This window comes from Propithecus coquereli, unplaced genomic scaffold (genome assembly GCF_000956105.1).
Source record: "Propithecus coquereli isolate 6110/MARCELLA unplaced genomic scaffold, Pcoq_1.0 Scaffold37, whole genome shotgun sequence".
NCBI classification, from domain to species: Eukaryota; Metazoa; Chordata; class Mammalia; order Primates; family Indriidae; genus Propithecus; species Propithecus coquereli.
Window position 1 is genome coordinate 6,714,277 of NW_012149396.1, and position 15,135 is coordinate 6,729,411.

General features: G+C 40.8%; 1 protein-coding gene across 1 annotated transcript in view; it reads right to left on the minus strand.

Moving 5' to 3' along the window:
* Positions 1 to 6,716: 6,716 nt before the first annotated feature.
* Positions 6,717 to 15,135, minus strand: part of NARS (asparaginyl-tRNA synthetase) — a 14,721-nt gene continuing 6,302 nt past the window's right edge. The window contains exons 6-14 of the mRNA XM_012651730.1: positions 14,661 to 14,802; positions 14,017 to 14,103; positions 12,568 to 12,789; positions 12,258 to 12,457; positions 11,746 to 11,881; positions 11,340 to 11,453; positions 8,829 to 8,960; positions 8,378 to 8,509; positions 6,717 to 7,837 (exon numbers count right to left, since the gene is read on the minus strand). Of these exons, the coding sequence (XP_012507184.1) occupies positions 7,706 to 7,837; positions 8,378 to 8,509; positions 8,829 to 8,960; positions 11,340 to 11,453; positions 11,746 to 11,881; positions 12,258 to 12,457; positions 12,568 to 12,789; positions 14,017 to 14,103; positions 14,661 to 14,802 (1,297 nt within the window). The 3' untranslated portion in view covers positions 6,717 to 7,705. The remainder of the gene's footprint in view (positions 7,838 to 8,377; positions 8,510 to 8,828; positions 8,961 to 11,339; positions 11,454 to 11,745; positions 11,882 to 12,257; positions 12,458 to 12,567; positions 12,790 to 14,016; positions 14,104 to 14,660; positions 14,803 to 15,135) is intronic.

A 15,135-nucleotide genomic window follows, 5' to 3' on the forward strand; every position in this document is an offset into this window, starting at 1 on the left:
CCCAGTCTTAGACAAGGTTTGTGCTGGTTTCTCAGCTTGCTAGTCCTGCTGCTTGCGGGTGTATAAATTCACAGCCAGAGAGTTGACTCTTCCCAAGAAGATTTTATTCTCTACCAGAGTCCTAGGAAGGTGGCGAGCTTCCTTGTCTTTCTCTGGGCTAGAGGGACAGCCACTGAGGCCCTGCTTCATGCAGGGGTCTGGTCCTGTCTCCAGCTTCCTGTTGCTGCCCGGGCATTCTAGGGGCTGGGTACCTGATGCGTTCACTTTGTAAAAACTCATGGCGTTGCACGCTTCTGACGTACGTCTTTTTCTATATGAATGTTATCCTTTCATGAAACTTTAAAAGGCCCCTTTAGTATCTTTATCTAGGATCAATTATCTCCCTAACTCCATTCCTAACCTAACAGCTCCAGCCTTAAAACCCTCTCTTCCCCTTCTCCTCCAATTCTGACACCCAGAGATCTTCCTTTCACACTCACCTAAGATTTGGGGGGAAGGGGAGGAGAACATTATATTTATCCAGTAAATCTGCTTATAATGGGGGAACAAGAGGTGAGCAGGAGATTCCCTGATACAAGTGAGAGATGATTTCGGACTGAGAGGACGAAGGAATTCTTTTCACCAAGGAGGTGTTGGAACTTACAAGAGCAGGATGGGAACATGCTGAATGAGGGAGACACTGCAGGCAGAAGGGCACACGCTGACAAGACATGCACTTGGCCATGGCACCGAGTCCAGGAAGGATTAGGAGAAAAGGCGGCAGGCCACGCCTGAAAGTGCTAAGGACGTGCCCCTTCGTAGGCTAACAGGACTCGATAGCCCTGACAGTCACGGAGCAGAGCAGCCTGTTCAGGGCTATGCTCTGAGGGACATAGCTGGGCAAGCAGAGTGTGGGTTATGAACATAAGAGGGGCGAGGCGGGAAGACCAAACAGAAGAGCATGGCCACAGGTGATGTGCAAGGTATGGAGGGGAGTGGCAAAGCAGTGGGAGATATCAAGATGTAGAGAGGACAGGAAAACGCAGGTATTGGCATGTTGGTGATCACAAGGATTCCAGCCTCGGTGAGGTCGAAAAAGAAGCATGTTAGTTAGCAGGAGAGCTGGTTGGAGACAAAGATAACTGTACCTTTTAATTGCAGCTGTTTTCATTTTGTTTTGTTTTTAACTGAGTATATTTTATGTTGCAGGAAGGACAAATAGGCACAGCTATCCAAAAGGAAGTTTTAGTGGTCACTGATGTAGAAATGATGATTGAAACTAACCACTTATTCATCATTTTTTCAGCACCTGCTACGTGCCATGCACTGTTAGGCACTGAGGATGCAAAACAAGGAATAAAGCCCACCCCTGCCCACAAGAAGCTTACACACAAATAGAGAGAAACAGCTATATAAACAAAGAAGAGAAATAAAATGTGCAGAGGTCTGTTCCGGGTTTTATAAACAGCAACATGAGCAGAAGGGCCGTCAGGACATCCCCCCTACCCCGAAGGAGAGGCTGCTGGTGCTGGGCCCCATTTCCCAGGCTGACCTGGGAAGCAGGGACAGCTGAGGGGACAGGCCTTGCAGGTTGAGAGAGCAGCGAACCATTCAACAGCAAGATGCATTCTGCAGATGCTGGTTTGGTAAGTCGGAGGGAAGCTCTGAAGGACTGAGTGTGGTAAGTATGGAGGCTTGGAGGCAGGCAGGGGCCAGTTCGCAGGCGACCTTGTAGGCCAGGCTCAAAGTCTCGACTGGGTGCCGTATGCAACAGACCAGAGTAGTTATAATAAGGAAATTTAGGACAGACCCTTGGGGTATGCCCACGTTTGGCTAGTAGGAAAAGGAATAACAATGATAGTAACGATTTCCATTTATTAAGTGCCAGACACTATACATCCTTGCCACCATCTTATACAGAGGTCATATTACCCATTTTACAGCTGAGGAGGACAACCACAGAGGTCCTGACTTGCCCGAGGCCACACAGTTAGCAAGGGGCAGAGCCAGTATTTGGAGCCAGGACTTGCTCCACTCCGTCAGGCTGCAGCTCAAAAGAGAAAAGGGTGACAGAAGGCAGGGGTCAGAGAGCTCTCACCACTCACCCAGTCATTCCTGTCACCAGCATCATGGATTTGTTAGAGCCGCTGTCGGCAGCTATGAGACAACTATGAATCTGAATGCACTAAGGATTCTTTTTTGTTTTAACAGACAAAGCCAAAGAATAATTCCCATCTACCCATTCCCATGGCCCAGTTAAATTTCACTTACAACTTTCGGAGTTACATGCTGCTTTCCCCCACTATTTACAGAGAATCCATCACTCTCCTCGCAAATTTGCCCTTCCTAATTGCTCATAATTGAACATTTCTTCCTATTTGCTTATGCTCACTCCCTTTTGTCTTTGAATTCAGAGTAATGATCTCTGGATAAAGATGAGGACTTGAACATGTGGATATGGTTTCACTCCTTCCCAAAAACCATACTAAAATGTCAAAGGTTTTGTTGGTGATGTTGGTGCATTTTGTTTTCAAGCTCAAACCCAAATGAAGGGGGAAAAAGAAAAAGGGAAGCACAGCAAAAGAATTTTAAAAGCCGGAAGGCAGATGAATAAATGCTTAATGATTTAGCAGACCCAAGAAAATCGAATCCTAAGCTGGCTATCCTAGGACAAGAACCATCGAGATCCCACAACAGAATCCCGAGGTGGCTCTGGAAGTGGGGATGAGAAGGAGATGCTAGAATGAGATGGGTTGAAAGTCTGTTAAAGTAGCGGATTGTCTAGATTCCTGCCCTGCAGGGGGGTGACTGCTCCCCTGACCCGGCAGCCAACTAGAGATGTGGTTCCTGGGGAGGTAACAGAGGGCTCTGGACTGCAGATCTCAGGCACAGCTGAGAGCAGGGCCACCATGGATAACAGCAGAGTTCAGTGAACTACACTAACTGACGTTGCAGAGACTTAGCTCTTTTCTCCTTTTTCCCTCCACGGGAAACCCAACCAACCTGAGAGGAAAGATCGAAATAGATACTGACATGGGCCCCCTACTAACCAGCCCAGGCAGCTCAGCCTACCGTGGAGCTCACATCTCCTACCTACACACGTGGAACATCAATGGACATTTTAATCTCCTATTCTGAATTATCAGCAGGTAACCAAGACTTACCTGACATCTAAGGAAAGCCTCTAACAGGATAGACAGAGAACAAACAAAACAGAAAAAATCAACATGGAGGAAAGTGGGATGATGCAGTAAGAAGAAAACTTGGATAAGAAACTATAGAGATGGAACTTTCTGAAACCACAATAAGAATTTTAAAAGAAATTTTACTATAGTTAACAGAGATGAAAAAAGATAAACGATAGAAATTGAAGAGGATGTCTAATATCTGAATAACAAGTTATAGAAAGAAAACAAATATTGTTAATGAAACAATTTAAGAAACTTTTTCACAACAGAAGAGCATGACATTCTGGATTGAAAGGACCCATCAGGCTGGGTGTGGTGGCTCATACCTACTATCCCAGCACTCTGGGAGGCCGAGGTGAGAGGATCATTCGAGCCCAGGAGTTTGAGACAAGCCTGGGCAACATAGCGAGACCTCAACTTTACAAAAAAAAAAAAAAAAAAAAAAAATTCAGCTGGATGTGGTGGCGCATGCCTGTGGTCTCAGCTACTCAGGAGGCTGAGGCAGGAGGATCGCTGAGCCCAGGAGTTTGAAGTTGCTGTGAGCTATGATGATGCCTGGGCAATGGAGTGAGACTCTGCCTCAAAACAAAACAAAACAAACCAGAAAGGGCATATCAACCATCCATCAGAATAGATAACTAGTCCCAAGAAATATCATCATGAAATTTTGGAACACCAGGACAAGCTTCCAGAATGGACCGCTCATGGGTAAAGCGGTCCAGCTATGAGAATGCTTAGGAATTCTCAATAGCAACACCAGAAGCTAGAAGACTTCAAAATTCTGAGGGAAAATGTCCTCTAACTCACAATTCTATATGGAAAATATGGTTCAAATGTGAAGACAGATTAAAAACATCTTCGGAGAAGCAAGGTCTCAATGAACTTAACTTCCATGAGCCCTCTCTTAGGAAACTACCAGAGAATGTGCTCCACCAAAATGAGGAAGTAAACCAAGAAACAGGAACCATGGGGTTCAAGACACAGACTGTCCAATACAGGAAAAAGGCAAAGGAAATAGGATGAGTGAAAGAAGAAGGCAATATGTCAACTGTGTTCTAAGACTAGACGGCAACTAGTTCGGACTAAAGCAGATAGAGGCTCCAGGAGAAGCTTCTACAAAGATATAACTGATAGATGACTCAGTATGTCTGAACGGCTTTTCGGATTGAACCAATGGTAAAGAAAAAATAAGGTAACTATTAGTAATAGGGAAAATAAAAAATTGGGCAGGGCCGGGCGTGGTGGCTCACGCCTGTAATCCTAGCTCTCTGGGAGGCCGAGGCGGGCGGATTGTTTGAGCTCAGGAGTTCGAAACCAGCCTGAGCAAGAGTGAGACCCCGTCTCTACCAAAAATAGAAAGAAATTAATTGGACAACTAAAAATATATAGAAAAAAAATTAGCCGGGCATGGTGGCGCATGCCTGTAGTCCCAGCTACTCGGGAGGCTGAGGCAGGAGGATCGCTTGAGCCCAGGAGTTTGAGGTTGCTGTGAGCTAGGATGACGCCACGGCACTCTAGCCAGGGCAACACAGTGAGACTCTGTCTCAAAAAAAAAAAAAAAAAAAAAATTGGGCAGAAAAGGAAAAGCAATTATAGCATCCTACACAGCCAACGAAAATTATGATTTAACTAAATTGGAAAGAGGGGGAGATGAAAGAAGGGTGCACATGTATGGTAGTGACAGAAAAAGGAAGAAGTGAAATCCTCATCTTCCTTAGAAGACCAATAGATAATGTCTAAAACTGAAATATCAATAAAGTAATATAAGCATGTTATTTAGCAACATGGAGGTAAATACCTAAATAAGCTAACACTCTTGAACACTTCCATTTCTAAGTTGGGATATGAAGTTATATCAGATACAGACTTGATACTGACTCTAGAAACTGGTGTCTTTGTCCCTCATAGCGAGTATATCAATGTCTCTTTAAAGATCGTGTTCTTCACCTAATCATGTTAGTAACAAGCCATGAGGTAGAAGGAAACTTTTCAGCGTAAGAAACTGAGTCATTTAACTGACTGGCAATTTCCAAATACTATGGATTACAGTACTTGTACATCATGCCATCCTTCTGTTCTCCTAGAAGGGCTGAATGAAAAACACTGATTTTAAGGCAGCTTAAAATAATTCAAGCTTTGCAATTACACAGCCTTGACCTAATGTTACCATTTCAACCACAGAGATTAATATGAAACCATCAAGTGAGGACCCACAGTAAAAGTTTGAGAGGTTTAAGGTTGAGTTTAGAAGTACAAGGGAGCTACCTAGTGACTGCCAACCTCACTCCGCAACAGCCTCACCTGGGAAGCTTTTAAAAACCATCCTGGTCCCATCCCTGAAATTCAGATTCAGCTGGTCTGGGCTTAGACCCAGGTGCCTTATATTTAAGGTCCCCAGCTGATCTCAACGTGTAGTCAAGGTTGCTCCTCATGGAGTTGAACTACTCTGTATATTAAAGACGACATTTTTAGGAATCGCTAGAAGCAGCGAGGTGGAAGGGAGCTGAACAAGGTGGAAAATTGGGTTGCTAGAAACGGCTGAAGGACATTTAAGAAGAGGGCAAGTTGATATTTAAGTAATTTGAATTAGCCTCCTGCTTGTCTCCAAAACTTTCAGCAGGTCTGTTACACAAGTGCCAAAGGTGAAGGGCGTTTTTGGTGGAAAAATCAACAGGTTTCAGGGAGGAAAGAGCCATGAGAAGGGAGTTCACTGAGAGGACAGGCCTGAGAGAGCAGGAACTCAGATCCAGGGGTGTCTGTGATCTGGTCTTTGGCACGTGGGAATGTGGGATGACATTTGTGACACCTGGTTTAGGGTAACAAACACACAGTGAAAGGAATAAAGTCCGCGTGCAGATTTGCTCCCCACCATGCTCAGTTTCTTGGCCTGAGGTCACCACGACCTTGACTCTCTTAACCTTTCTCTCCTTTAGTATTTTAAAACTCTCAACCCATTTACACAATTAAAATTTAGGCCGGGTGCAGTAGCTCACACCTGTAATCCCAGCACTTTGGGAGGCTGAGGTGGGAAGATCACTTGAGTCCAGGAGTTGGAGGTGGCAGTGAGCTGTGATCACACCACTGCACTCCAGCCTGGACCACAATGTGGGACCCCATTTCAAAAAAAAAAAAAATTTGGCTAATTGAGCCTAACCTCTTCACTTGAATTCTGATAGAATGAACTGCCTAGTTGAAGACATTTGGAGCTCATTCACACTCTTCCGAGTATTTTTCATTTAAAGATACAGGCCAAACAGACTACGAATGCCTCGTTTCCATCTGTCATTTCATTTAATTGCAACATAGGATAAAATCTGATGTGTCCAAAAATAACACAAAAAAATTTTTTAAAAATGTAACTAGGACCGACATACCTAGTTAAAAGACCATTCCTTTTCATTACCATATAACTTTAGTAATACCTACTAAATTGGGGCAATATCTAAACTTCACATATATACATCCTAAAAAGATAAAAAAAATGCAAAAGGCGTGAACTAATTAATGTGAGACAGAGATGTTTAGCTCTAAGAAAATTAAGCCAGCAAAGAGTTTTTACGTGTGTTCATTTATTGATTGCTGGGAATACAGCCTACTGAGAATACATGACATGCATTTGGGGGAGAAATTAACTAAATCTGAAATGAAGCCATTCAAGAAGCCTGCTGTGAGTTAATAAGGTAGCACAGATTAGATCTAAGGACATGGCAGGGGCAACTCAAACAGCCACTTACAGTTGTTATTAAGATGCTAGCAGCAAATTGTTTTTGAACTTATTTATTCTTAATTACTTAGGAATTACCAGGAAAGGGAAGATCAGTCTGCCTCTTTAGCTTAAACTAATGCTAAGAGGGATGCTGTGAATCATTTAAGTATCTCCTCAAATTATGCTCTTATTTCATATTAAGGAAATTCCATTCTTACAAATCCTTCCGTATCAATTTGTATGCCTCAGAATTATAAGTAGCTATGCAGATTCAGAAAAGGTTAATAACTGATGCGCAAGACTTGCACATTCATTTGATTCTAGTATCTACTGCTGAATTATACCCTGTTCTACTACCAGCAGATTTTCACACCATATTGCCAATTTCCACCCAAGATGTTTGTTTTAACTCAATGATGCAATAAAATAAATTAGAGAATTCCAGTTACACTTAAAAAGACAGAAAAATTAAGTTACTGGAATGTCTTAGACCATAATTTAAAACTGTTTAATTATGTATATAACCCCAAAATTATGACCTATAACTGGATAAAAAGCTGATCTGTATCCTCAACTATAGAGTTACTTGCCATGTATTTCCCCCAAACTTTGTAATGGATATTTTTCTTAAAATGACAATATCAACATCACTTGATGTTCAAGTAATCTGGGCTACTTTTTATGGTAGAAGGAATAAAAAACATAGAGAATAGAAACAGTTATACACCAATGGAACAAAAAGGGAAGATTCTGGCTTTTTGTTTTTTTTTAAAGAGGCAGCCTATCCCTTTCATGAACCATATTTTTTCCTTCATGCTTCAGGGGGACTCAGTTATGGCGTGCAGCGCTGGACAAACCGGGGGTATAAGCACACATCTCGGATGTGGTATCTATTCAGGATCCAAGTTAAGAACCGTTCCAGACCCAAGCCAAATCCTCCATGAGGACAGGTACCATATTTTCTCTGTTTAAAGAAAAGAGAGAGAAAAGTCAATGTTTAGTTTAAAATTTCATCTAAAATGGTTAAAATTTTCCATGGTGAGAAGAGTTGGCTCACTGTGGTTAAGAATTCAATCCTTAATCTATATGCCTTCATGAACCACGTGTAAAGGAATAATGTGGTATGAAAAATAAACCAAGGATTAAGTACCACTCTGGAAAGAAGAGATTTCAGACTCTTACACTGAGTTAGTGTCTCTTTACTAGGGGAAAAGGAAGGATAATACTAGATACTGGTGGGATCTAATGACAGATTTTATTAAAACTCAGATGCAATGAGCCAGGCCAGCTGTTAAGCAGGTTTTCAAATGAAATTGACATGTAACTTGGTCAAGAGAAAACTGGTAATAGTCACATGCCTGCCACATTATTATAACCAGGAACCTGAAAACAGCTCACCCAAACACCAAAGTACTACCCTGAATTCTCTCCTTATAAAAATTTCAATGTACACAGAACTATTGTGATGAAAAAATTTTAAAGAATGTTTAAGACTTATTTTTACCTGATCTGTATACCAGTAGTAGGGAGTGGGGTCAATCCCTTCCCTTTTATAACCTGCCAGTATTTCTTCACTGTCCCAGATACGCATTGAGCCTCCCACAATCTCACCAACATTGGGCATCAAGACGTCAACCTTTAAGTACAAGCAAAAATAAAACGCATGGTTAGTACCAGGCTGTCAGACATGACACTGCCCTGGAGCTTAAATGAAAATTACAATTAAGCTCTGATGGCTAAAGGAGGCACTGTGATCATGCAAAATTCAAATACTATTTAGATTCTCTAATTTAACAAAGCATGTTAACCCTAATCAGAGGAGGAAAAAAGCCACTTTTTAAAATATTGTCATTCTAGAAATATAATATTTGCCATGAGCTGTATCTTATTCCGGATGATACTCCCCACCCCCTTGAAAAGCAAAATGACTAATGCTCTGTGAATCACAAACTGACAGATTCGGTAAGACGGGAATCCTCAGGACATCGCTGCATATAGAAGGACTTGATCTCCACAGGAAATCGACACAGCAAGATGGGTTCATTAATGGTGTCTGTCATCAGTCTCTCAGGAGCTTCTGGGATATCCTGAGGTTAAACAAGACTTCATTAACATTTGCAGCTCCAAACGCAACAAGACAGCAGCGGCTCTTTCACCCGTACCAGCTCTTCCTTTCGTTAATTCAACATAGTAGAGCACACACCAACCCTTAACCCATACTCACTTGTGTAAGGAACAATTTCTTTCACAAAGAAATCACTATATTTGTAAAACTCACAGTTATTAAACGAGCTGTAAAAAAAATCTACCTCCTTTTATAGTGTATCTTAACCACCATGCTGCTTGAGGAATGAAAACGAAAAAAACACAAAGGGAAACAAAAGCAAAGCCCAAGCTGTGACTAGACACAGCTGTTTTTTTTAGTGGCCTGTTTTGTTTAGTTCTGAAGTGAACGTCGTCCATTTAGTTCCCTAAGGCACAAGTGATCAGTGAATGACGTTGCAGAACATCATTGATCCACACACAGAGTACGTTATGAGTGACACTAATCTTTAAACTCTGTTATCTGAGCTTCCTTCCTGTTATAATCAATCAGTCATGCCTTTAATGATAGTAAGGCACAAGCATAAGACAAATAACCAATGTCAAATTTGTAAGTGTCACCACACCTGGAATAGTTAGCCAAGAAATGTTCGATGATGATAGATCAAGTTAATCCGTTCCTCTCTCAGAACATCCTTCAGTACCGCACATAAACTCAAGTTAAAACTGAAAACTCTTGTTCCAGTAAAAACTGATTGAGAGAACAGAAGACTCATTGATTTGCTTGATGTAAGAACAGAAACGGAGCGCAGCAATCGCACAGCACACACCTGTTTCCAAGCTCTGGGCCCTTAGCTTGTATCTGCTTTGCATACTGGGCTTCTGTGTAAGATGTAACTAGGGAAGTGGGGTCTTACTGCACAACTCGAAAAGTATGGAGGCCATTTATCTACTCTAGTGTCCTCGTATGTATAGGCTGATAGCAACATACAGTAAATGCTGACAGGCACTGAGGGCTCCCTGGGCCATGGACCCTGTAGAGATAAGGAACGAGATGACCGGGCGCGGTGGCTCACGCCTGTAATCCTAGCTCTCTGGGAGGCCGAGGCGGGCGGATTGTTTGAGCTCAGGAGTTCGAAACCAGCCTGAGCAAGAGCGAGACCCCGTCCCTACTAAAGATAGAAAGAAATTAATTGGACAACTAAAAATATATAAAGAAATTAGCCGGGCATGGTGGTGCATGCCTGTAGTCCCAGCTACTCAGGAGGCTGAGGCAGAAGGATCGCTTGAGCCCAGGAGTTTGAGGTTGCTGTGAGCTAGGATGACGCCATGGCACTCACTCTAGCCTGGACAAAAGAGTGAGACTCTGTCTCAAAAAAAAAGGAACCAGAGAGCGGGGTCACTGGTCTTCAGTTATACAGCAGGGAAGGACAGAGGGGGCAGCTAAGCCCACTTGGCCAGGGCCAGGGGGTGCTTCTGACTCCACATCTCGTGTTCTTTCTACTCAATCACACTACCTAAGAATTACGTATACTAATAGTATTAAGTTTGCAGTACAAAATTGTATTATATTATACATCATAAACTGAATCATAAAACAATGAGTGCTTTATATAGTCCTAGTAGTATATTGTTTCTTGTCTCTATAAATGCCTTCTAAGAACCAAAACAAAACTCTAGTTAGCAGCAGCTACTCATATTTCACCTGTAAAATAATTAGATTGGCAAATATCATGTAAAGAGTGGTTAAAAGCACAGGAAAGAGGGCCTGGAATGGTGTTGAAAATTTGTACCCCCAATGCATGCTGGGTGTTTCTCAGGCAAAAAATGAAACGCTAAGTTTATCTGGGGCACTAGGCCACCCTCCCCACCAAGGCCTTCTCTCTCTCGGTTTTGCATTTTAACCAGCAGCTATCTTCTTCTCTGAATTGCCTTCCATGTGAAGGAGTTTTAAATCACTATTTTGGGGGGAATGAATCTCCTTTGAAAGCACAAGATACCTGCTCCAGAAAAACATAACACACACACACACACACACACACATACCAACATTTTGCATGTAATTTCAAGGCTTCACAACCTTCTAGAGCATCCCTGTGAGCCTAGAGAATACTGAGTAGAGCTCATAAGTGGAGGCCAAGGAACAATCATGAAAGAAGAGGAAGAAGCAAAGGATGAGATGTGAAAGGCAGCTAAAAACTCCCTATCGTTTATTGGACTCTACAGAAAAGGCCCCTGTTCTGAGGCTCCCCTACATCTGTAAACTCAGTGAATCCTCAGACAACTCCAGGAAGTGAATCTGCTATGACCATTTATTTGAGGACAAGCAGATGCCTCTTGCATTAATAGTTAATTAGCCAGAAGCAGCAAGCCACTGGAACACAATACCACCTTTAAAACAATGATTAGAGAGAAATACATACTTCTCCAAATTCATAGAAAGTTCCATCTTCTTTTTTTATATTGTGTTCTTTTAGCCACACAATAGCATCTGAATAGTTCATCCGTCTGAAAGGCCGTTTGGGGGGCTTAAAGTTCTACAGTAAAGAGGAAAAATACGGTGTATATGAAGAAACCACTAACACTAAAATTTCCATGAAAAAAAAAATTTACCATTATTATAAAATATTCTTTCAGACCAGAAAACTATGCAGACATTCCTAAAATGGAAAACACATGAACCTCTTCTTCTATAAGTTAAAATAGAATGAAATTAGTGACAGTGACTAATATCACTGTCAACTCTACAAAAGCTCTGGGTGAAGGCTTCACTGTCTTCCAAAAAACATCCAAAATGTAACTTTTTGTTTCTATAAACACTACACCTACCGGGTTGAGGTCATACACTACACTTGCTGCAGGAGACTTCAAGACTCTATCTACCACGTCACAGATCAAGTCCTCCAATCGGTTCAGGAGATCCTCAAAGGTCAGGAAAGGGCACTCGGCTTCCACATGACTGTACCTGAAGAACAAGACACCAGCTCAGAACCACTCTTCTCTTATGCTGGTTTCAAAAGCAAGGATTTTAACACTGGGAAATTGTCACATAAATAAAATTCCAACAATGCTAACCAATTCCCAATGCAGTAGATTAGTTTTGGACTCCCCTGATGCCCCCTGAGTAATGACGTCCTACTTATTCCTTAGCACATAAAGGATCAAAGCAAAGTGCAAAAACAGACCTTAACTATGGCCTGAGAAGGCAAAACTTCTTAACATGTTCTTCCATTATCCTAATAGATCAAAAATTTTTACAAAGATATCATCTACCTATACAAAAATTTCATCTCTAAAGATATTTCCTAAAACTAAATAAAAATAAAAAGACAGTTTCATACTCAGCCAGGTGCCTTCGTGTTCTAGACTGTTCCGCCCTGTATGACTGTGTGATACAAAAGACATCCCCCAGGGCTGGAAGGCAGGTCTCCAGGTACAACTGAGAGGACTGAGTCAAAAATGCCTCTTCCCCGAAATAGTCAAGCTTGAAGAGCGTAGCACCCCCTTCCACTTGCGTTTGCACTAGTGTTGGAGGCGTCACCTGTTCAAACAGAAAGGAGGAGTAAATAAAGGCCTAGCGTGAGTGCTGCTATTCAAGTTTCAAAATGGCAAAAGAGGTATTTTTTGCAAAAGCTGACAAACCACACTTACTTCACAGTACCCCCTATCAAAGAAGTGATCTCTGAAGCACCTGGTGACTACGGAACGTGCTTTTAGGATTTTGGACATATTTTCTCCTCGGATCATCATGTGTCTATTGTTGAGCTGGACGTCGACGTCAGACTCTTCGTTGATCAAGTTATCAGCGCCTCCAGCAGGGGCCAACCCAAGCAGTTCCCAGAAGTCACAACTCAGCTCGTGGCCCCCTGGAGCCTGAATTTTTTAAAAAGTAGGTTGGAGAGAAAGAAAAGGAGGGAGAAGGACATAAAAAATTAACAGTATTGAAAATGTTTACATCAAAATTTTTGGTAAGCTGGTATTTCTAAAAACCTCATCATTATTAGCCTTACCTTTCTAAAAGCAAAGACCCAGTAATTCAATTTTATATTGATATTTTTACATTTATTATTTCTTTCAGAGTAAATACACACACACATTTCTAAAATCAGAAAAGCACAAACTAGAAAATAACTTGTAATCCCCCAACCTGGAGTAACTACTAACTACTGTTAACATTTTGGTGTATCTATTGTCTGCCCACCAACTTAAATTAACATATTTACCCACAATGAAAAACTCCTTAAATGTAAAGATTTTACTGAGAGCTGTTTATCTATGGAACACATACACAATAAAAATTCAAATTCCCCTAATAATTCCATTAAAAGCAATTCATTTTAAAAGCCACACATCTTAGAATATATAATTATCTTATTGCCTAACACTGGATACCAAGTAACTTCATAACAACCACTCCATTTTGCAATCACATTACTTCCAAGGAAAACTCAGTGAACTTGAAATCACATATTCCTTCTTACTACAGATTCTTTTACAGAATTCTGTGAGACCTTTTATCAATATTTCTAGTTGATTAGGAGGACTCTGTTTGCTCCCTCTTGTGGTTAATAGGTCACATTTGTTTGTTTTCTTTCCTAGCCAACAAATACAACCACAGTAGTTACCTGAAGTGTAATTACCAACGAGTAACCATAACCGGGATAGGTTATGCGCCTATTGGCTAAAGAAGAAACAGCTCTCTGAATATGGGAGTTACATTTAACTTTTTTTAAAAAGAGGCTTTCAAATTCTACTTTAAAAGTTTCAGATTTAGGTTGCTATTCTTCTCTGAAATTTTCTGGATGGGTTATTAATTTTTTATTTCCACCTAGCTGAAAAGTTATTGATATACTCACAGCAAAGTAGCTATTTTATAAGCTGGGAGGTTTATTCAGGAATAATTATAAGGTTGAAAATCCCTGCATTCTTCATATCATATGAGTTGTATACGGCACATATTTCACTGTTAAAGGCATACTAAATTTAGCATGTGCTTCACATTTGTGTATTTATATGCCAAACACCAAAAGTACAAAGACATTGGAAAACAAAGAAACAAACACTTGTTCATTCACCCAGTGAAGAACTCAATCCACTCACCTGCTTGCCCTTTGGGGTAAGATTTAGCATTCCATACACTGCAACACTACTCTCAGTAGACAAGACTACTCCGTTGTAACACTGGCACTATAGAAAGGTCAAAGTGCAAATTTAGTTATTCACATTGATATTAAAATAACATACAGAAAATTAAAAGGATTATTTACAAGCAAGTTATCTGGTCAAATACTAGTAAAATAAGGAGAAGGCCATTGATTTTTAATATTAATAAAGAACAGCTATTTTGTGGAAGACAAAGATTTACCTATACACACATATATGTAAATACACAAATTACATACATACGTATGCATAAATGACACTAACCCACATAACACCAGGATTGGCCAAATATTGGTAATTACTGAAGCTGAGTGATGGACACATGAGGATTCCTCATACTGTCCTACTTTTTATGGGTTGGAAATGGTCCGTAATAAAAGCATTTCCCCTGGCTTTATTAAGATATAATTAACAAAAATAGTGTATGTTTATGGTATACAATGTGATGTTCTGATACATGTTATCTGCTGTGGATATAATAAAAGTTTAAAAATGTATACAGATTCTAGAATTCCCAAAACGATAAAGAAAATTGCTGAAAAAAATCTAATTTTCAGACATAAATAAAAGAAAACACTTACCAACTCATCCGACAAGACACACTGAAGATAACCTGTACCATCCCGCAATACCAGAAACATTAAATTCTTCCCTAAAAATGAGAAATAAAAATTTAGCCAGGCTGTTCTCAAGGCACTACAGATTCCTTTTTTGTAATTTAATCTTATATAAAGGAACCTCTCAAATTAAACATTGAAAGTACAAACCTCCCACACAGCCCCCCCACCTCCTTTGAAGTACTCACTGGTAATAATGCTACTCAGAATTTGTAAAGCATTTTATTTCCATTGTACTGTACTTCAAATCCTATACAATCCCATGATCCTCATGAGCAGGGCAAAGCAAGACAGTAGCAACATGAGTTAAGGGATTAAGCTTTCTTCACCCTGGAATCACCTGCATGTCTAGCATAGTACTGTGCGCTCAGTGGCAGAGGCATAAATATTGTTGAATAGAATCACTGTCTTATGTATGTGCCATTGCTCTTTATGAAAG